Source organism: Apium graveolens, chromosome 3, assembly GCF_009905375.1.
Source record: "Apium graveolens cultivar Ventura chromosome 3, ASM990537v1, whole genome shotgun sequence".
Taxonomy (NCBI): Eukaryota; Viridiplantae; Streptophyta; class Magnoliopsida; order Apiales; family Apiaceae; genus Apium; species Apium graveolens.
Window position 1 is genome coordinate 48643263 of NC_133649.1, and position 23932 is coordinate 48667194.

Sequence of the window (23932 nt, forward strand, 5' to 3'; positions counted from 1 at the left end):
TTTTGGTAATATATATTTTCTCTTAATACCAATCAATCTTCTGGGAAAATAATAAGCCTATAGACCAAGCAGTTCTTTCAAATTCTTCGCCTGGTTCGTATGCAGATCTTCCTTATAATTGCGGAAGGGGGGGGGGGGGGGACATAACAAAGAATCAATTCAACGACGAAAGCAACATACCGGGATCAGGAGTAGTCATCAATCTAATCACAAAAACCACATCCACATCTGCCTTATAAATTCAAAAGCCTACCTGCCAAAACTTGTTTAAAAATGACACCACAATTGCTCTCCTTCAACAATTGCCAATTTATTTACCACAAAACACCGACGAATAGCTGTATCTTTCCTAATTAAACACACACTTACATACATACATACATTCATTCTAAATTGTAGAATCATAAATTTAATTACTCACGCACACATGCTGACCTGACCTGACCACCGTATATTAAATTATAACTTTAAAAGTCCCAACAGATACATAAAGTCCTTACTTATTTCGTAAACTAAACACTGCCCTAATTTACAGACATGATCCACAAAAAGGACAGAATTTAAAATCACAATTAACTCCACGGCCACACACTTGACATCGAAGATCGACATGTTCACGCGGTAAAAAACTAGACAACGAAGGCGGAAAAAAGAGATTACAGTTGTTACAGTGCATAAGCTGGTCTTTTCCAGGCCACCTCCACACAGGCACGAAGAAGAGCTTCAGAACCTTATCGTATTCGACGAGATCAGAAGGTGATCTGCACTTGAAGCATTTGGCTGCGCCTGTTTTTACTACTTGCCGAACTTGATTCTCTACTCCACCTGCGAAGAAGAAAAACATTTCTCCTTTTTTACTTTTATGTTTCTCAAGATACTGTTTAGGATTCACGGTTTCACCGCCCTTTTTTGTATGTAAACAGGGAGGCTCTAGAACAGAGACACTGTTTCTGGACGTTTCCAGTTCCCACTATTCCTACGTCCTTCCCTTTTTTATTATCCCATTTTTTTCCATGTAGGTTGCCTTATTGTGTATTATATTAAAAAAATTAATTTTTCAAAAAAATTCTTTATTTTTTGTAAAAATAGATAATTAATATTATAATTTACAAAATTAATAATATTTATATCTATCATGTCCAAGAGTAACTATTTTATATCTTGTGCACTAAGCCGATCTTCTTACTTACTTCCTGGATAGGATCAGAATTGCATATATTTTATTCTCTCCGGACTCCTCAATATGGTTGATTTGATTTGATTTGATCCAAGTATAAGATCAAAAAATAATTTATTTTAGATAATAAATTTGTTTGAAAAATGAAATTTTAGATCATAAGTTTTATTATGTTCCTGATGTTAATTCCAAAATCTAATGATCGGAAGTTGTTCGTTGATACGAGAACTTAAACTTTCATCATGTATGGGTTTAAGATTTTTTCTTAATAAAATTCATAAAAAATTAGAATTAAAATTAGTGATTTGAAAGAGTTTGAAATGAGAATGTACTATTTTGTCCCACATTGAAATAAATAAATGGAGGTATTGGCTTTATATTGTATCACACACATGTGTATTGTAGTCTGTACAACTACTAAGGTCTGCGATGGTGCATGGTGTTCTTGCGTGCTTCACGGTGCCGCCGCACCGGACCGGGTCGGACCGGGTCAGGGTGATTTGGGCGAATGTCTTGACGTCTCGCGTACGCGAGACGACCTTGGCGAAAATTTTACTTATTTGTGATTTAATTTTAATTAGAATTATTTATCAGTTGGACTGGGTTATTGTTTATGTTGGGCTCAACAACTAAGTTCAGTTTCGGATGGGCTGGGGATTTTATTTATTTACGATTAAATTTTAATTAGAATTAATTTATCAGTTGTGCTGGGTTATTATTTTTGTTGGGCTCAACTACTGGGTTCGGTTTCAGATTAGGATAAGTCACTTTGTAAAAATGCTAAGTCAGATTTATTGAACCTGGACATGTAACTGATAAAATATATTCAAAATTAAAAACATTAAAACTGATTTAATGTGTGGATTAAATATATAAGTTGTTACATTTTTTATTTAAATTCAAAATCAACAATTTTGATTTATTTATTAAATGGACAGTTTTAATTTTGATATTATTGCAGGTTGGTCATTTATACTTAGCCTATAGTATAAATATAGGCTTAACTTGCTGAATTATACACACCACACCTTACATTCTCTTTTGCTCTATACTTTCTCTTATCTTCCAAACACAAACACAGTTAGTGGTTTTTCCGGCGACTGAGGTGTTAGTCGAAGTTGAGTTTGTTGTTGCTTAAACACCAAGCTCGAAACTGTTTTATTCTGGAGGAGGCGTTGCAAGCATCCCAACACAGCAGGCAGGGGAAATTATCTCTTCAAGAGCAGTCAGGGATTCGAGCAAGGCCTGACGACTCGGTTGTTTAGTTATTTCGTTTGATTGTACATGTTGATAGCCTCAGCTTTACTGTTTCTTTATCGTTGTGTTAAAGCTATGGTTATTGGTACAATTTCTATACTTTCTTTGTTCTTATAGTTACTGATATGCATTTTGCCTACATGTTTATTCGGGTCTATATATGAAAACCAAACCCAAATCCAAATCCAAGAATTTCGAGTTCGGACAAATTTATTCCGGTCGGAATGGTTAAGGTACTCATCGGGACGGTTCAAATTATCATTCATGCATTTAAATATTGAACTATCTTGGACATGATCCCCATCCACTTGTTTCAGAAAAATCTTCATTAACTTTGGCTTATCAGTTTCATCTAGACCCGACAACGTTCCGTGTCGTGTACAAATATTCCGTGTGCTTTCGTGTTTTCGTGTATTAAACCTTAAATCCGAACCCGACCCGGATTTGGATTTGTGTACCAATTTGGTGACACTAACTCGATACTAATATATTCGTGTTTACCCGCTTTGGTACACTAAAGTACACAGATTATATATGAAAAAAATTAAATATTAAAAAATGTAATAGATAATTAAATGGTCTTAAATAGTGAATAACAAAGTTCTGAATAGAAAAGCACGAATCAAGTGAAAATGTTTTTGCGTACAACAAATTACAAATTGTTCGGTATTCAAAAGAAATTAAAATCATAAAGTCAACTACTTGATCAAAATTAAGTAATATATATGGATCTAAATTGGAAAGAGAAGAGTTTGGAAGCGGGATATAAATATATATAGGGAGATGATCAAATAGAAACCAAAATAAAAATAGAAACTATAAACTAATTTTAAGCCATCAGATCAATCTAATCTAATCCTCCCCCTAAAATCACAACACCCAACTAATCTACACCCTCCCACACCCAATTTTAGATTTTTCCCTCTGTTTTTAATTTGATTTTTCCCGTCAAACGGTAAGTTTTTTTAAAATCCGACTTCACTATATTTTTCTCCATCTCTCAACGATCGATTTGCATACCATATGTGTTATGTTTCGAAATAATTTTTCAAAAAAAATTATTTGGTTTCTAGATTCTATTATAAAATGGTTTCTATTAAAGTAGTCCCATATATATACATATAGAGAGAGGGAGGATCAAATGGTAACTCAACTTGATTAGGTAACTTTAGTAACTAAATTTGAGGCATTAGATGGATTTTGTATAAACGGTCCAGATGATTTGGAAAACATAAAAAATAACTAACTACACGACGTCGTTAACATATGTTTAAAAACCTAATTAACTTGCATTTTTAAACACCTTAATTTGTTTAATTTTATAAAACATTTTAAACTTAATTTATTAATCTTAATATGTTACATTTTTTTTTAAATTGCAACACAACAAATTTCACTTTAAGATGAAAAATAAAAAAGGCATGTACAATGTTGATGTGTCATATAAATTTTTTAATTTTGTCAATAATCCCTTTTTACATTATTCTATCCCTTGTTTCCTAACAAATAGTATTTTAAAATTAGAAAATCTAAAAATAACATAAAACAAACAAATAAAACTCTAATAAAACAATATTCAAGATCAAAATTTTAAAGAACAAACAATTACTATAAAACACAAAATTGTTAAAAAATACAGAACACTAAAAAAAAGATCCAGTACACAAAATAATTACAGAACATGTTAAACTTTCACTGACATTAGTTAAAAATAATATTAACTAAAAAAGAGAACATACAAAAATTACATAATATTATTTAAAAATACAGAACACACATAAATTACATAATAATAATTAAAAATAAAGAACACTGGTAAAGAACAAATCCTATAAAAATAATAATTAAAGAACATAAAATTAATTATAGAATATATAATTACTAGATGCAAAAAAATAAAGAACACTACAATCTAAAATATTTAAAAAAATACCGTGTGAAAGAATTCAGAACAAGATGTTAAAACTGCAGAACATAAAAGTAGTTAAGAAAAATAAATCGTAGAACATAAACTAGTTAAGAACAGTAAACTGTAAAACAAAAACGTGTTAAAATTGATGAACTTGTTATATAATAGTTACTTAGTTACCTTAATAAAATGGTTATCTATATATTATATTTTTTTTAAAAATTTAACTATTTATTTATTCCGTGTACTTTTGTTCCATGTCATGTACCAATATCGGAAACCCAGACCCGACACTAATTATATCCATGTACTTTCGTGTTCGTGTACTTTCGTTTTCGTGTTCATGTACCAAATTTTCGAATTCAAACACTAATTACTCGTGTCGTTTCGTTCCGTATTCACGTGTCGTATACCACTATTGTCAGGTCTAGTTTAATCGACTCCCCTGGTTTATCGACTCCCCTGGGACAAAAACCATATCCATTTTGGTCATCTAGGACAATCTTCAGCCCTACTGCATATGTTTCCCTCCGTCTGACAACCAAATACTTGGACTATCCCAGTATTACCTCACGCATCCTGATCCCTCTGCCTAAAAACGTTCACTTGGTATATTCACAAGGGTGCACCCCAGGAGATTTATACAATGACGAGAACCATATCCTCTGTCTATTAAAACAATCCCAGAATCACCTACCTACATTCTCTTCAGTCCAAGGCTGAGCGGCAGCTTGCGAAAGAATTAGATGCAGACATGGCTATTAAACTAGCTGTCAACAGAATTCCCCTTGTAATAACTCATTTTCTAGTGTACTTGATTAGCAAATATTTTGTCCTTGGGCAATTATATGGCTATCGTTCTAACTACTTAGTAATGCTTGTGCCCAAATTACACAGATAAAGTCGGTATAAGTTACTGCATGACAACCATCATTTCCGAAAATCCAAAGTTTCTACATGTGACATGCATGCTACATTCCACAATCTCACACATATTACTGAATATTAAATACATATAAACATGCACAGATTCTTCCACGTGAACTATCTGGAAGGGACTACTAGCCAGGTATAAACTTATGCTAGTTTCCAGGCTGCGAGCACCTCGTGAAACATATCCACCAGTAATTCTCGTTCTGCATGATTGAAGAAGTCGTGAATTTCATCCTTAACATCATAAATCTTTCCAAAAGCGAACAAGTATGTCATACACCCTTTCTTTAGCTTGTCAAGTTTGTGAAGACATGCCTCTTGTAGCCTCTCGAGCACATTCCCACTGTTAATGTCTTCCATGAGGCTTTCTTCACATGAATTCTTTAAATCTATAATATCATACTTGTTGGCTGCACCAAGCAAAGATAATCTGTGCTTCCAAAAATCCTCTTGATTAATGGTCCCATACAAGTAACTGAGAAGAGCCATGCAGGAGTCCAACGACATGTCCTCTATGTCGACTGTGGAGGACTCTTCCCCGAGATTGTCCACAAACATGCTATGAAACACTGGAGAGCTTGCAGAGAGAATTGCTTTATGAGCCCATAGGGTGCCGTCATTTGTTTTGATAGTGACATCAGCGTGGATAGACTCGTTAAGCATGCGAGAAAGGCATCGAAGAGCACTTTCGGTTGCTAGAGATTGCAATTGGCCACCACAGGGCCATATGGAGGTGGCTTCCCCACCCTGTATAATATGACAAAAGAAAGTAAAGATCTTTAAACATGTATTTTCCTGCTTCACCCTATATAACATTCTGAATGATTCTTTGATGAAAAAGATAGTTAAATAATATTCTTGTAAAGGGACAAATAACTACAGTAAAAAATAATTTAAGGTTCAGCCAATAATCTAGTAATCCGAATAAGAGGCTTGTGCATGAATTTTTTTCAACCAAATGACAATTTCATTCATATAGAACACATAATCTTCTATTGTACTCACATTTGTTGGGCAGACCTTCAGATCCAAAAACTCAACATCAATGATGAAGCGACCATGAAAAGCAGAATCAACTGGCCAAACAAAGTCTTCGCTAGTTCTTAGCAGTCTCTCATGAACTGCAACATGTAAAAGCACGGCAAGAAATTTACAGCTTCTGGAGATAATAGCCTTAAAGGTTACATATTGAAATGAAAAATGTCATAGGCAATAGTAAAACGCTAGGTTATGCTTTATGACTCTTGACTTTTATATAGATCGATGAACAGGAGCAAATATTGATCAATTAGCTCCATGCCTATTTACTTGCGAGTCTTGAACTTTATTAGGTAAAATACAACCTACAAGTTTCAGTTGGGTCAAGTCTATTACCAAATTCTAGAGCAGTAAACTACCCGATACTCTAAATAACTTCATTTCTTTGAGCTTCACTATACAATTAATGCATTTCAATACAAAGAATTATACTCTTTCCATTCATTAAAAAAACTGAAGAACGGTAATAATTATAGCCCAAGGCCGACTAGTGAATCTGAACAGAATTATTATTATTGAAAAACAACAAAAAATCTGAAAAGTCCTTTGTGCTCAGTACTCATCTATAATGTTATGAAGCTTAAGCTATCCCCAGTTCCTGCAAATCTTGTATATTGTTTTTCACATCCAAAGAATAACTACTTTTATAACAACCAAACCTGGAAATGGCACAAAACATGTAATACCATTCACGAATAACAGCTCTGATGCATATGGATACCAACTGTGAAATTATAAAGTCTGTTTCAAATGTTTCTGCATATATGAGACTCAACCATCTCTTTATTGTTAAACTGATTTCTATCTCAACACTCATTCTGTTTCAACTTTTGACTCCTTTTTCAAGCTTATTTCCTGAAAATCATAGAATTCTTTTTTCTCTTATAATTTTCGGTATAGACTTCCACAAAAGAACCAATCTACTCCACAACTAGTTATTGCATAAATAAAAACATATACATGTACTTGCACAATTGCAAAGCAGAAATTAAGTAGTAACAACTAACAAATTGTGGTAATAACCTAGCCTAAAAACCGAAAATGATCGACCCTGCATAATCCAAACCAAATCATAATTCAAGCACAAAAAATCCAATCATACTTGGGGAAATATAAGGCCTGCGATTAAGGGCACCAGTAGGCGTAACCCGAAGAATAAACCTAGCAATCGGAGGCTGCTCCTTAGCAATTCTTGTAGGCTCCGGAAACAAACGAATATACATGTGCCTATTCTTCTCAACTGACAAATTCCTAAACATATACAAAATCAATTACAATCATTTTCAACTAGTGTGATTTCAGCTCAATAACAAACAAACAAAGAGATTTAAGTAAAAGGGCTGTAGAGAATCACCAAGTCCAAGGGCCCATTTTGAAAGGATCGGATCTTTTGAAAGTACAAGGCCCAAATGTCTCGATCTTCCATTGAACTAGTCTTGATATTGTTTCCACCTTGGCTTCCATTTCTCTGTGTATGCAATTATTCATGTGTTTTTTGACACTCTCTCTATATCTGTGCTGGAGAGAGAGAGAGATGGCGTGGTAGTGCTGTGTCTATCTGTATCTTTGTGTTGGTGTTTATCTTCTTCACTTTGGTGTTCGGTGCTGGGAACTAGCTAGACTTGGCAATTACACTCTTACAGTGACAAAGATGTTGTGCTGAAAATATTATTTTTTTTATTTTGTATATATACGTCCTTATCGAGTTGAGTTAAAATAAGAATGACAGTTATAATAATTTTTTTATTATATAATAAAGTACTGTTTTCTTCGTATTCTTTTTCACAAATTTAATAAAATTAACCGACCATCTAAAAGTGAGTACTTCGTATGACACGTGTCAAGGGCTCACTTGCTGTCATGATGTGACAACAAGCACAGAACTCCCCCCTACAATAATATACTCTACTTGTCACCTGCAAGTTGTAAAAGTAAGCAAATAAGCAAGTTCCTGTTGATTCCGCCAAGATCCGAGAATGAACGGGATCACACAAGTTAATAGCATCAGACCCACAAATCCATTTAAAATTTTACGACACGACTGTATGTTTATCTATTAAAAAAAAACCAATTATATTATTCATCCAAAATATAAGTTATTGCCAATTGATTTGTCATGTAGTCAAATATTGTAATAGTAGGGCTAAACTTTAGGGCCATGTTTGTTTAATGTAATTAAGCCGGAGATAAGATTATAATCCTTTAAATTTTCCAAATCTATGTTTGTTTGGTAAAAAGTTTGTGAAGAGTTATTCGAGGATTATAATCCTTTAAATTATCATCTCTCATGTTTGTTTTGTTAGAGAAGAAGATAAAACTATAATCCCATCTAATACTTGGTGAGAGGAGGTATTGTTTTATCCCCTCCCACAAGTCATTTTTTAAAAGATTATAAGCCCCTCATTGTTATCACATATGAAACAAACATATGATTGAAAACTTTAAAGGATTATATTTCAATCCCAAGTGTTAGGTCCCAATTTGTTTGTAGAAGGGGGGGTTGAATGCAAACAATACCGTTTAGTCGAATAAAATGCGGAATAAAATAGTGAAACAAAATTCAAGTTAAATAAAACTTTTATTAAACTTGAAAGGTGTTACAACTACGGTATCGGTTACAAGGGATTAATCTCAAATCAATTATTACAAATCTAGAATAAATTCGACATGAACTTTTTCTATTTTTGTAATTAAAAGATCAAATGCTAAATACGATTTGAGATTAAGTTCTAGGGATTTTAATCCGCTAGATTGATACACAAGAACAAGATAAGTATTTCTAGTTGATTGGATTTAACTTTACAATCTAGAAATTGATCTTGAAGTTGCAGATGAGATGAAATATTTTTCTGCTCCTTTTTCTTTTGTTCTTGAGTTTGTGTTCTGTTTTTTCGATGGTGAAATAATAGACTTCTGCTCCTTTTCATCAAACAGCCGAATGTAAACATGTACTGGCATGACAATCTCTTTGGCCAGCAAGACTTTCGGTATGACAAAGTTTACAACTAGCAAGACAATTAAAATGAGCTAGCAAGACTTTCGGTATGACTATTGATTGTCATACCGATTGTCATATTAGTTCAAATAAATTGTCTTGCTGAATTAATAACAGATTTTAATCTAAACAGAAATTCTAATAAGACAATTAAATGTATTGGCATGACTTTCGGTATGACTATCAATTGTCATACCGATTGTCATACTAGTTCAAATGAATTGTCTTGCTGAATTTAAGCAAATTTTAAACCAATTAAAATCTTGTAAATCCTTAATATTAATTCTAAATTAATTAATCAATTTAATTCAATTAATCAATAAATTAATCTTTGCAGATATAATTTATTTTCTTAATTAAATTATATGACTTAATTAATTAATAGAGAATTAATATTAACGCTGAGCAGCATCCATTCTTCTGACAATCTTCTGAAAGTCACTGAGACTTATGAATCAATTCCGCCACTTCAATGCTGACACTCGATGTACTGTCTGGTTCATGAGTGACTAACTTCCGTGACGTTTCTTCATGTCTTGACTTCGATATTCTGATTGAATCCTTGTAATAAATGATACCCTGACGAGATCTCTGTCACTTGATTAAATCCACGATCTTGATTTATATCACTGAGGCATGATCAAATTCTTGAACTTCTTCCAGTGAATCTTCAAGTCTGCAGATGAACAATGTTTCTTTATTCTTTGACAGATGTTACTTTGTGAGATCTCTCTGATGATAGATCCACTATTTACTTATTACATTCTTATTTGAGTTGAGTTAAATACTCGAATAAACGAGTAGGCTATGACATATGCCTTTCAATCTCCCCCTATTTGCTTGTTAGACAATAACAACAAATACCTAGAGGATAACTCAACTAACAAATAAGAAAAAGATATAAACAGTAATGTAAAGTAAATAGCAGAAAAGTTCTGGATTATATTTAACATTTTCCAGATTCCAAATGAAATTTACAAGTGAATACAAGATAGATGTTCCTCTAGCCTGAACATATAACTACATTAGACTATCTTGATTCATAAAGCTCTAATCATATTACATTGAGTTTTGAGCTAATTGACTTCAGTTGTCTTCTCTTCTGACTTCACCTTCTTCTAAATCTTGAAGCAATTCCTTGTCAAAGACACGATCCTTTTCTGAAGTGAAGCTTGCTGGTCTGACTGGTTGAACTCCAACTGACTTCAGCTTATTCTTGAGTTGATTGTACCTTTTAACATTCTTTTCACAATAAGCTTGAATCAAGTCAGCAGCTTGAGTCTTCAACATGGATGAATATCCAGCAGTTCTCAAATGATGTTCCATCCAGACCAGATGCTTAGCTGAGTAGTCTTTAAGAGATTGTACATCTAGCTGACAGATTTGAAGACAATCAGACTTAAAGAATCTCACCTGATGAGGATTGTTGACCACTTGAGGACTAGCCCTGCTGGCAAACTCTTTAAGCCTTTCTCGAAGAACTTTATTCAATTCTGAGCTTCTTTTGACTTTGTTTAAAAGAACCCAAATCTCTGACAAAGAACGATTCTCAAATAGATGAAGTGACACCTTGAATGATCCTTCACTCTGACAATATACAAAAATGCTCATCTCATTTAGGGATCTATCAAAAGCAGCTGTGATCCTTGAGACTTCAGTCTTGATAGCATTCATGTACATGTCATTGTTAGGATTTGAGATTTCCAGCTTGTCAAGAAGATGTAAGAACTGCCTATCATTGTTAGTGCTCAGCTGAGGCATATCAAGTACTCTCCTAGCTTCATCCCATTTTTCACCAATCTTTAGTCTGACATCTCTTCTCCTTTCTTGAGCCTTAATGTCATGAAGACGTTGCTTTTGAAGAGTTTCTGTTCTTTGAATGTCTTTTCTCATGTCAATGATCTGAGAGACCTTCTTGAGTTCAGCTTCTTTTCTTTTCATCTCTGACTGCTCCTTCTGAAATTCTTTCTCAAACATAGGATCCACTTGAGCTTCTTCTTCCCATTCTCCAAAATCACTTTCCTCTTCAGCTTCAAATGACCCATCTTTATCTTCCTGAACTGGTTCAGTGGGAATGTCAAAACTATCAAAGTCATCCTGTTCTCCACTGTAGTAGACATCATCAGCCTTTCCTTTGTTTCCAGCAGAGGTATCTTTTTCTTTCCCTTTGGCACTACTCCCTTTCTTCTCCCCCTTAGTTGAGGGATCCTCTACTGACTTTCCTTTGGAACCTCCATCACCTCCAGAGCCTGATCCTCCACCAGACGGTCCTTCAAAATAAGTTCTTTGTTCTTCATTAGGGCAATGAGAATTCTTGATCATGAAATATAGGTGCTTCATCCCTTCATTGAGATGTTCCATGCCCGTCTCTATCTTTAGAAATCTTGAGGAGTCCAGTGAATGATTCATCTCAACGAGGTCTTCAAGAGAAGTCATTCTTGTGTGTAGAGAACAGAAGTTGGATATGTCATCAGCTGATAAAGTTGGAGTGTCCTGAATAGAATTGAGCTTTGGTATTACAGTGGTCTTTAGATCTGAGATGTCATTCCTTATGATTGCAAGCTGATTGTTGACAGAGGTGGAAGAAGAAGACCGTTCAACCACTTGTGCTTTGAATGCTTGAGCTTCAGCTTGGCTTTTAGCAAGTTCTTCTTTTAGGGCAACAATCTGAGCTAACAGGTTTACAGTATCAGTGTCTGTGTGTGCTCTCACCTGAATTTCACTCGTGTTTGGTTCACTCACCTCACGTGCATGTGTTTCTCTGAATATAATTGCTCGTGAGGAGTCTTCCTGTTGCTGTTCTTCTGTACCTGCATTAAAAATCACCCTAGCCTCTTCAAGAGAGGTCAGTGGTGGTGCAATGGGAATTCGCGAGTCCCGATCCTCAGTCAATACTATCAAATCTTTTGGAATAGATGTCTGAATTGCTTCAGGGATAGATTGACCGAGTTGCCCTCCACTTTCTCCAGATAAATCTGTGAGTGGAGAATCCCATAAGGGAGCCAGAGGTGTTGGATCTGGGAGGGGAGAAAATGACTCTATTAAAGATGGCGGAGAGTCAGATTTTCCCTCTGAAGCATGTGACTGCTCTTCTGCCGTAACTATGGCAGGCACTGTAACCGACTCTACGTGCACTCCTCGCTGTGTGTCCTGAGTATGATCTGGGGAAGTGTATGGTTCCATTGTGAGTAATGGAATTGTGCTTGACTCAGTACAAGATGCCATGGCCCTATGGCGAATTTCAATAGATGCATCCTGTTGAGAGAATGCCTCTAGTAACTGTTCATTGGCCATTTCAAAGTCCATGTCCTGTTGGGAGGACAAGGATGGGCTTTCAGATGCCTCAGAATATGTTCTTCTTTTCTTAGGAGGAGGCAGAGCTGAGGGTTCACTCATATTTAACAATGTACTACTTCCTAGTAATCTTCTGGGTAACATTTTAGACAGTGGGGGAGAGGTTGAGATAGAATGTGACTCTGTGTTTGGCTCTATGACCTGGGATTGAAGCTGTGGTTCTACAACTTCATGGTCAGCCCTATCAACCACTGGGGGTCTTTCAACAGAAGTAGGAAGGGAGTGAGAGTGAGGAATTACTACCTGTAATGGAAGAGCATCTGATGTTTGAGGAGCCTGGGTGGCTTGAACCACTGGAGGTTGAGGTTGCTGTTCATGGCCGGGAAGATTGAAAATAGGTAAAGGAATATAAGTGGCCATGAAAGCAGATACAAGTACTGGAACTTGCATGAATTTGAAGGTTGTGTCTTGACGAGTGTAAATCTTTTTGCTAACTGGAGGGGGTTCGGTTACTGCAGAGTTAGCAAAAAGGGCTTTGTGTTCAGGTGTGAGAAGATGATCTGCTATAAGCATGAGAAAACGAGCATAGTAACATGATACCCTACGATTTGTAGAATGATCACGTAAAGCAGAAGTTAGACGTCTCAAGAGAATGGGAAAAAGTAGTTTGCCAAAATTGATCCTTTGATTGAAAACAACCGCCAGACCAATATACTGCAGAGTGGAAGTGATGTTATGAAAATTGGATTTTGTGCAGTTGGCAAACACTTTGGAAAGTGTATCGAAGAAAATATCCCATTCAGACACCAAATTTGATTTAGAAAGTTTGGTTAAATTGATCACCCCCTGATAGTGAATAGCATTGAAAAAATTTGTGATATCATTTTCAGAGGGTAAATTACAGAAATTGTCTAGTGGAAAATTTAACGCACGATTGACGACTGTTTCATCAACTACATACTGTGTGTTTGCGACGGTGAATGAAAAAGATTTTGAATCATCGGCCACAGTAGAGGTTGTGCAAATCAGTCTAAGTAGATCGACGTTTAAAATCACATTTGATTTAATAGCAGAGCTAACAATCGAATGGTCATTTAAAAATCTAATCCATGGCTTAAATTTTTCAACATCACATTTTTCCGGATTAAAATAACCAACCTGATTATGCGCGACAATTTGGAAATTGAGAGCCATTTAAAATAATAATAAGACACACGCTTTTCAGAATTTTAAGAATAATATTAAGAAAATTCGAATTAATTAAATTAATTTAATAATTTGAATTAAATTAATTATAATCAAAAAATTTAGACAGAAATGTATCTCGTTAAAATTCTTAACTCACAAACGCAGTTTTGAAAAACCAAAAGACACAAATCAGAAATTAAAATAAAAATAAAAAGTTCAAAATCAACAAACACAAATTGAATTTGAAGGGGCAAACTGATATATATATAAAAAATTTGAAAATTTTGACAGCACTCCTGTATGTATATATATATGTAAGTATATATCACAGGAGTGAAGATTCAGTTTGCTGAGTAAAAACTCGAGCAAGGAAGGAAGCAGTTCGAAGAGAGAGAAGAGAGAAACTGAAGACAAAAACTGTTCGAATTTTTGAGAAGAAATGAACTGTTGAAAATGGTTTAAAACAAAACAAACAAACTCCTTTATATGACAGCTGGTATGACAATCCTGGATTGTCATACCGATTGTCAAACCAGGCAAAAGAAGGAAGAGAAAAAATCAACAGAAATAAAGGAAATAACAAAATAAACACTGAGTATATATAACTGGTATGACAATCTGATAGTCATACCGATTGTCATACCAGTATAAAATAAAAGAAAATATATATATATATTGTTTATAACTGGCAAGACAATTGATAGTCATACCGATTGTCTTGCCAGTATAAACTATACTGAAAAACACTTAATATGACAATTATATAGCGAAATGACTTTTAGCAAGACAATTTCAATTGTCTTGCCGATTGTCATTTTAGTAGAAATACAATCAAATATGTACAGACTCTATAAATGTACTGAAATTATATTACAAAATGGTAAAACTGAAATACAGACCTATAATATTTACAGAAACAAAGACAATATATCAGAATTTATTATTTTTTTTATTCCAAAAATAGATTTCTATTGAATTTTAGCAAATAAAATTCATAGTAAAATATTTTTAGAGGAAATAAAATATTCTGAGATATTTTAAATTAACAAGTAGGGAAAATAAAAATAGATAAGATAATATATATTACATAGAAATAAGCAAGAAATATGATAAAATGATAAAATAAATTTGCAAATGAATTTTTCATTTATGAAAAATTCATTTGTAAATTCATTCAAGAACAGATCACAGATATTAACTAAATTAATCACTAAAACTATTCAACATGCCCAATTTACCAACTAATCTGGTAAATGTGGATTCGTCAAGTGGTTTAGTGAAAATATCTGCTATTTGTTCTTCTGTTGGAACAAAAAATAGTTCAACAGTACCATTCATGACGTGCTCTCTAATAAAATGATACCTGATGTCAATGTGCTTTGTCCTCGAGTGCTGCACAGGGTTGTTGGTGATGGCTATTGCACTTGTATTGTCACATAAAATAGGAATCTTGTTCAATACAGAGCCATAGTCTCGTAGTTGGTTCCTAATCCACAAGATCTGAGCACAGCAGCTTCCAGCAACAATATATTCAGCCTCGGCCGTTGAGTTGGAAACTGTTTGCTGTTTCTTGCTGTACCATGAGACTAGCCTGCTTCCTAGGAATTGACAACTTCCTGAGGTGCTTTTCCTATCAACAACACTTCCTGCGTAATCTGAATCTGTATATCCAACAAGGTTAAAACCAGATTCTTTAGGGTACCAAATACCTAGATTTGGTGTTCCCTTAAGATATCTTAAGATTCGTTTAACAGCAACGAGATGAATATCTCTAGGATCCGCTTAGAACCTTCCACATAAACATGTAGCATACATAATATCTGGTCTACTTGCAGTAAGATAGAGTAACGAGCCAATCATACCTCTGTAGCTTGTGACATCTACCTTAATGGAGTTTTCACATGGTCCAAGCTTGACAGCTGTAGTTGATGGAGTCCTTGCTGATGCAGAATCCTCTAGATTGTACTTTTTGAGGAGTTCCTTGAGATACTTGGATTGACAAATAAATGTTCCATCTAACCTTTGATTTACTTGTAATCCAAGAAAGAACTTCAGCTCTCCCATCATGCTCATTTCAAACTTGCTGTGCATTAACTTAGCAAATCTCTTACAGAGATTATCATTAGTAGACCCAAATATTATATCATCCACATAGACTTGGACTAATATAGTATCCTTCTTATGTGTTTTAGAAAAGAGAGTTTTGTCTATGACACCTCTAATAAAGCTATTTTCAATAAGAAATTCAGAGAGAGTGTCATACCATTTTCTTGGAGACTGTTTTAGCCCATAGATAGCCTTGAAAAGAAAGAAGACAAAATCCAAATGATCTGGATCTTCAAAACCAGGAGGTTGCTCTACATATACCTCTTCATCCAGCTTTCCATTCAGAAAGGCGCTCTTGACATCCATTTGATAAACTTTAAAGTTTGAAAATGCTGCGAATGCCAGAAATATCCTGATGGCCTCAAGTCTAGCCACTGGAGCATAGGTTTCATCATAATCAATGCCTTCAGCTTGAGAATACCCTTTAGCTACCAGTCTTGCCTTGTTTCTTGTAACCACACCATCTTCATCTAGTTTATTCCTGAATACCCACCTAGTACCAACAGCTTTCTTGTGTACAGGCCTAGGTACCAGTTTCCAGACTTGTTGACTTTCAAACTGATTGAGTTCATCTTGCATAGCAATCACCCAATCAGGATCAGTCAGTGCTTCTTCAATTTTCTTAGGTTCCATCTCAGAAAGAAATCCTGAGAACAGACACTCATTTTGAGTAGCACGTCTAGTTCTGACTCCAACATCTGGATCACCAATAATCAACTCAAAAGGGTGAGCTTTATTCCAGACAGTCTGTCTTGGAAGATTTGATCTTGATGATTCGCCTTGAAATTCATTGTGATGTTGTGTCCTACTAGATGATCCTTCAGCATCTCCCCCTGAGTTGTTGCCATGTTGACTTGAAGATTCTCCGTCAGTAGCAGTGGTATCTCCATTGTTGCCAAAGTTTCCATCACTATTACCTTGAGTATCATCAGGATTAACAGGTTCTTCACCAGCAACAACCTCAAGTACTAGACCATGTTCTGATTCTGAATCTGACGTATCATCAAACTTCAGTTTCTCAGAAGGATCTTCAGTTTGGATACTAGGGAGTTTAGTGTCATCAAATGTAACATTGACACTTTCAGTTACTTTGTGTTGATCAATGATATACACTCTATATGATCTTCTTCCATATCCAACAAAAATACCCTCATATGCCTTTGCCTCGAACTTACCACGACGATCATCTCCATCCTTGAGCACGAAACATCTGGCACCAAATACATGAAAGTATTTGATAGAAGGTTTCTGTTCATTCAAAATCTCATAAGGAGTTTTAATGAAGTCTTTGTTGATTAGAGTTCGATTCTGAGTATAACATGCAGTATTGACAGCTTCAGCCCAAAAGTACATTGGAAGACCTGATTCACTTAACATCGTTCTTGCAGCTTCAATCAATGTACGATTCTTCCTTTCTACCACTCCATTTTGCTGAGGGGTTCTAGGAGCTGAAAATTGTCTGGTAATCCCTTTGTCTGTACAGAATCCATTGAGAAGTGCATTCTTGAATTCTGTCCCATTATCTGACCTTATTGCTCTAACAGGGACGTTAGAATCTAACTCAATCATCTTGATATGATCAATCACAACTTGTGGTGTTTAATCCTTAGAGTGAAGAAATAAAACCCACGTATACTTGGAATAGTCATCAACTATCACAAGACAGTAACACTTCTTTGACATAGAAAGGATATTAACTGGACCAAATAAATCCATGTGCAATAATTGCAGAACACCAGTTATGGAAGATGTGTCAGTGCCTTTGTGACTTGCTTTCTTTGACTTTACTTTCTGGCAAGCCTCACATAGTCCTTCTGGAGAGAATTCCAGCTGAGGCAGACCTCTTACCAATTCTCTTTTGACAAGAGAATTCATTGTTTTGAAATTGAGATGAGAAAGTCTCTTGTGCCATAGCCAACTCTCATCTGACGATGCCTTTGCATAGAAACAATTGACTTCAAGATTGCTTCCAGAGTTCATGTCAGCTACAAACAGATTTCCTTTCTGGATTCCCATTAAGGAGGGTTTTTCACTTTTCTTGTGCAGAATCTGACACTTCAGCTTGTCGAATAAAACATTGTAGCCGTTGTCACAGAACTGACTAATGCTAAGCAGATTGTGTTCAAGTCCTTGCACAACATATACATTTTCAATGATAACATTTCCAGCTAGCAAACAGCCATATCCCTCCATTAAACCTTTGCTGTTATCTCCAAAGGTAACCACTGGGCCAGCTTTCTCAACCACATTTGATAGCAGGGCTCTATCTCCGGTCATATGTCTTGACGATCCGCTGTCAAGAATCCACACTACCGGTTGTACCTGTTTAATGCCCTCTTTTCTTGACGATGAGGTGCTTGCATTACTAGCCATGAGAGCAAGATTCCCAACTTCTTCATCTTCACTGTCAGTATCATCCCAGCTTCTTCCCTTTGCCAGGTACGCCCTTTCAGATTTACTCTTCTGATTAGAATCGTAAGAGTTCTTCCTAGCTTGTTTTGGCTTCCTGCATTCTGTGGCAAAGTGTCCCAACTCATTACAGTTGAAGCATCGAATGGTGCTTCGATCAACCATCCCTGTTTTATACCCACCACTGCTGGTGTTAGAGGATGAAGATCCACCTTTCTGGAATCTGTTGTAGTTGGACTTGTACTTGAACTTGGGATTCCTTTTGAATCTGACATTTGAGAATCTCTTGACAATCAGGGCCATTGACTCATCCTCCAATTGCTCCAGTTCTTCCAAGGAATAATAATCATCTCCTGATTGATTTGTAGTAGGAGAATCAAATTCTGCTACTATCACATTATCTTCAACCTTGGAAGACTGTACCATTCTTTCTGACTGTTGAGATTGTTGTTGATATTGTGGTTGTTGTTGTTGTTCATCAGCTACTAGAGCAGTAGATGTGCTGACCACTCTTCCTTTCCCGTAAACTTCCTTCTGCTGAATCTGCTCCAACTCTTAAGTCTTTAACACACCATAGAGCCTTTCCAAAGAAATCTCATTCAGATCTCTTGCTTCTCTTATGGCAGTGATTCTATGTTCGAGATGAGTTGGCAGTGTTAAAAGGAACTTTTTGTTGACCTCCCTGATGGAATAGTATTTACCATTAATGTTCAGGTTGTTGATCAATGCATTGTACCTCTCAAACACTTCAGTGATTCCTTCTCCTGGATTGGATTTAAAGTATTCATACTCAGAGGTTAGGATTTCTAGTTTGTTCTCCGTAACTTCCTCTGTGCCTTCATTAATAATCTCAATAGTTTCCCAGATATGTTTGGAATCTTTACAATTCATCACATGTCTATTCATCAGGGGATTAAGGGAATCTACTAAGATTAATTTAAGGCTAGCATCCAGGGAAGCTTCTTCTATTTCAGCAGGAGAGAAGTCCTCAGGATCCTTCACATAAGTTCTCGCTTTGGTGATCACCACATCATTTTCTATTACCTCTGGTTCCATAACCATAGGAATTTTTGGACCCTTCTTCAACACTTGCAAATATTTGGGATTAGCAACCTGTAAAAACAGTAGCATCTTCTTCTTCCACATAACATAATTTTCTTTATCGAAAAGTGGAATTTTAACGGTTCCAACTTTTTGTGTAGTCATTATGAATTTTTTGAGTGAATAAAAAATTCAAGAAGTGAAAGAAACATAAAAGTCTAGGATCTAGATTTGTACGTTAATCAGAAGGCTCTGATACCAATTGTTAGGTCCCAATTTGTTTGTAGAAGGGGGGGTTGAATGCAAACAATACCGTTTAGTCGAATAAAATGCGGAATAAAATAGTGAAACAAAATTCAAGTTAAATAAAACTTTTATTAAACTTGAAAGGTGTTACAACTACGGTATCGGTTACAAGGGATTAATCTCAAATCAATTATTACAAATCTAGAATAAATTCGACATGAACTTTTTCTATTTTTGTAATTAAAAGATCAAATGCTAAATGCGATTTGAGATTAAGTTCTAGGGATTTTAATCCGCTAGATTGATACACAAGAACAAGATAAGTATTTCTAGTTGATTGGATTTAACTTTACAATCTAGAAATTGATCTTGAAGTTGCAGATGAGATGAAATATTTTTCTGCTCCTTTTTCTTTTGTTCTTGAGTTTGTGTTCTGTTTTTTCGATGGTGAAATAATAGACTTCTGCTCCTTTTCATCAAACAGCCGAATGTAAACATGTACTGGCATGACAATCTCTTTGGCCAGCAAGACTTTCGGTATGACAAAGTTTACAACTAGCAAGACAATTAAAATGAGCTAGCAAGACTTTCGGTATGACTATTGATTGTCATACCGATTGTCATATTAGTTCAAATAAATTGTCTTACTGAATTAATAACAGATTTTAATCTAAACAGAAATTCTAATAAGACAATTAAATGTATTGGCATGACTTTCGGTATGACTATCAATTGTCATACCGATTGTCATACTAGTTCAAATGAATTGTCTTGCTGAATTTAAGCAGATTTTAAACCAATTAAAATCTTGTAAATCCTTAATATTAATTCTAAATTAATTAATCAATTTAATTCAATTAATCAATAAATTAATCTTTGCAGATATAATTTATTTTCTTAATTAAATTATATGACTTAATTAATTAATAGAGAATTAATACTAACGCTGAGCAGCATCCATTCTTCTGACAATCTTCTGAAAGTCACTGAGACTTATGAATCAATTCCGCCACTTCAATGCTGACACTCGATGTACTGTCTGGTTCATGAGTGACTAACTTCCGTGACGTTTCTTCATGTCTTGACTTTGATATTCTGATTGAATCCTTGTAATAAATGATACCCTGACGAGATCTCTGTCACTTGATTAAATCCACGATCTTGATTTATATCACTGAGGCATGATCAAATTCTTGAACTTCTTCCAGTGAATCTTCAAGTCTGCAGATGAACACTGTTTCTTTATTCTTTGACAGATGTTACTTTGTGAGATCTCTCTGATGATAGATCCACTATTTACTTATTACATTCTTATTTGAGTTGAGTTAAATACTCGAATAAACGAGTAGGCTATGACATATGCTTTTCACCAAGTACTATCCCACAAAACAAACATAGGATAAAGTTTTAAAGAATTATATTTCAAACCTACACTTAATCCTTTTAAACAAACTTAGGATAAGATTATTTAATCCATATGACTAATTTTGATGGGATTAGTTATCCCCGGATTATTATTATAATCCCACGAAACAAACATGGCCTAGGAGTAGAAATTTTGATAATGCATTGATTGCTTTTATTCTTCACCTTGGCTATAAATACATGGCCTTGGTGAATGTAAAACTCGCATCAAGCATCCTAATACATGCTCTCTATCTCCCTCTGATTATCATTCTTTTCCTCTCAGATTTAGTAGCCCCTTCTAATCTATGCTCTTTATTAATAAGTGAAACCATGTGTAATTTGGTGCTAAAAGTACCAAAGTACCAAATTTTGGTACTGACCTGACATAAGTTGACTTCTATTCTCTATAAACTTTGTTTTTAACACAAATCGACTTACATTCTTTGTAAATTTTATTTTCTTTGCAAACTATTAAGTAAATTACTAACACGGATTGACTTATATTCTCTGTAAACTTTATTTATTTATAAATTATATTAAAAATTTATTAAGTTACGTTAAATTAAGTAAAATAACATATATTTAGTTTTATTGTGAAAAACTACTAATTGCAAAGTAAACTATTAACACGGATTGACTTCTATTTTCTGTAAACTTTATTTTCTATTAGTTAGTGTCAATCCCAGTGTTAGTTTACTTTTAAATTGGATAATATTATTTTAAAAATAATTAAGTAATAGCAAATGACTTTAGTAACATTTATTAACTTTTAAACTGAAAATTATTGATTTAACGATGGTATTTTTTACTGTCCATCACAACATTTATTTACTTCAAATTTAAAAACATATTTTAACAATAACACATTTATGGGATGTATTTAGATTATATTAAGTAATATTAAATTAAGTTTAATAACATCTATTTACTTTTAATTTGTAATTTAATTTTTATCGATAATTAGGTAATATTAAATAAACTATATTGAAAAGGCTAATTATAAGAAAATTATCAAAAAATATTAATTAATATAAAATTATCTAAAGAATAGATATTTGGTTCGTAAGATAGAGCTACAATTCGTTTCACAAAAATAAAACTAATATGTAAGATTTCTATATCAAGTAAAACAATGCAAAATTAGAATTATAGTGAAAAATTTCATAACTTATCCGATTCTTTTTAACCACATACCTATTTTTTGCAAGTACCAATTAAATATTTGATATTAATATATTAATTTTAATTTGTGGTTTCTTTAATTCTCTACAAATATTAATTCAACATTTTTAGTCTCGGGCCCGTGTTTCGCACGAGTTATCAACTATCAACTATCTATACTAATAAGCAAAATAATGTTTAGGTCCCAAATCTTGGTACTCACTAAAAAATTATACAACTATTTTTAAAATTTTATGTAATAAAATCTCAATGGACAAAAATTAACTTTTACTCTCTGCAAATTTTATTTTTCTTCAATTTTTATTTGTTGTTGAACATCCAAGGCCGGTTTACTTTAAAATAATCGTATTAGTAAGTTAACATGTCAGATTTATATAAGTAAAATAATTGGGTGCATGCATAACTAGAACTATACGGTGAAAGTTTAGAGTTACACTTAACTTCGATTTTTTTAACTACATATTTTAACAGTATTTTATCTATTATATTTAGATATGTATTTTGTACAGATTATGAGTTTCAGTTTTATGCAAATAATAATGTGATACTATTATTTTTAATTCAGGGCTCGTGCTTCGCATGGGTTACCAACTAGTATTATTAAAACTAGTATATTACAAAACGTTATCAGCACGAAACTCTGCCGAAACTGAGAAGGTATAATTTTAATTTAAGTATACATATATATGAGTATACGTGGTTACACCCTCTACATATAATTTAAATATATATGACCGGAGTAGACGTGGTTGCACCCTCTACAAATAATTTAAATATATATGAACGAAACACCTCCTATTAAAATTATTTTACGGTACCAATTAATTTGGGTAATACCGAAGTATAGTGGGAACCTTAAATTTATAAATTGCATACTTATCACATAATAACCTTTTGCCCCTAACTAACTTATACAGGATTGTCCACTTTAATTTATTATTGGTCGGAGATAACCTGCATACGCAAACGTTCGTATGGCGGGTGAAAATCCATTTGTCTTTTTATATAGAGATCTGTTTATAATATCAATGATAATAATGACATATACATTGATTATTGCATACTTGTTAACGCACTCGATTAAGTAGGAGTTTATGTAATATTTACATTGATGAAGTAAAATTTAATAATTTTCGTGTCAATTCATATTTAGTATGACAAATTTTACAAGCTTGTCGTTCGTTGCCTTGGACATTTCTGGCGATAATTATTTATCATGGGTACAAGATGTAAAGTTGCATTTGGGTTCAAAGAAATTAAGTGACACAATAAAGGTAGAAAATAAATCCACGACTGAAGAAAACTTTACCTCTATAATTTTTCACCGACACCACATGCATGAAGTTTTAAAATCCGAGTACATAGAAGTCGAGGATCCCTTTATTTTATGGGAAAATCTAAAGGATAGGTTCGATCACCAGAAACTAGTTTATCTACCTACAGCTGAAAATGATTGGGCTAATTTAAGACTTCAGGATTTTAAGAGTGTCCGAGCATATAGCTCTGCTTTGTTCAAAATAAGTTCTAGGCTTATTATGTGTGGTGAGAAAGTTACGGAGAAAAGAAAAATCGATGAAATGTTAGGTCCCGTATGAGGGCTATTTTAAGCTATAAGGGGGGTTGAATAGCTTAATTACCAATTTAAAAATTGTTATAACGTTTTAAAATAATTTATCCCTTTTTAAAACTTTATCGAGTGGTTATGCAGTTTATATGTGCGGAAAAATAAAGTGCAAGGAAAGAAAATACC

At 34.1% G+C, this 23932-nt stretch overlaps 2 protein-coding genes across 2 annotated transcripts; both read right to left on the reverse strand.

Annotated features, from left to right (window-relative positions):
• Positions 1 to 450: 450 nt before the first annotated feature.
• On the reverse strand, positions 451 to 977 carry LOC141712247 (uncharacterized). Its single transcript, XM_074515114.1, has one exon. The coding sequence runs from the start codon at positions 842 to 844 to the stop codon at positions 530 to 532; it is 315 nt and encodes a 104-aa protein (XP_074371215.1). The 5' UTR covers positions 845 to 977; the 3' UTR covers positions 451 to 529.
• Positions 978 to 5246: 4269 nt separating this feature from the next.
• LOC141712249 (BTB/POZ domain-containing protein At1g21780) lies at positions 5247 to 7977 on the reverse strand. The gene is made up of 4 exons (XM_074515115.1): positions 7669 to 7977; positions 7417 to 7565; positions 6282 to 6397; positions 5247 to 6023 (listed from the first exon to the last, which is right to left on the reverse strand). The coding sequence occupies exons 1-4, from the start codon at positions 7800 to 7802 to the stop codon at positions 5421 to 5423; spliced, it is 1002 nt and encodes a 333-aa protein (XP_074371216.1). The 5' UTR covers positions 7803 to 7977; the 3' UTR covers positions 5247 to 5420.
• Between the last annotated feature and the right edge of the window lie 15955 nt (positions 7978 to 23932).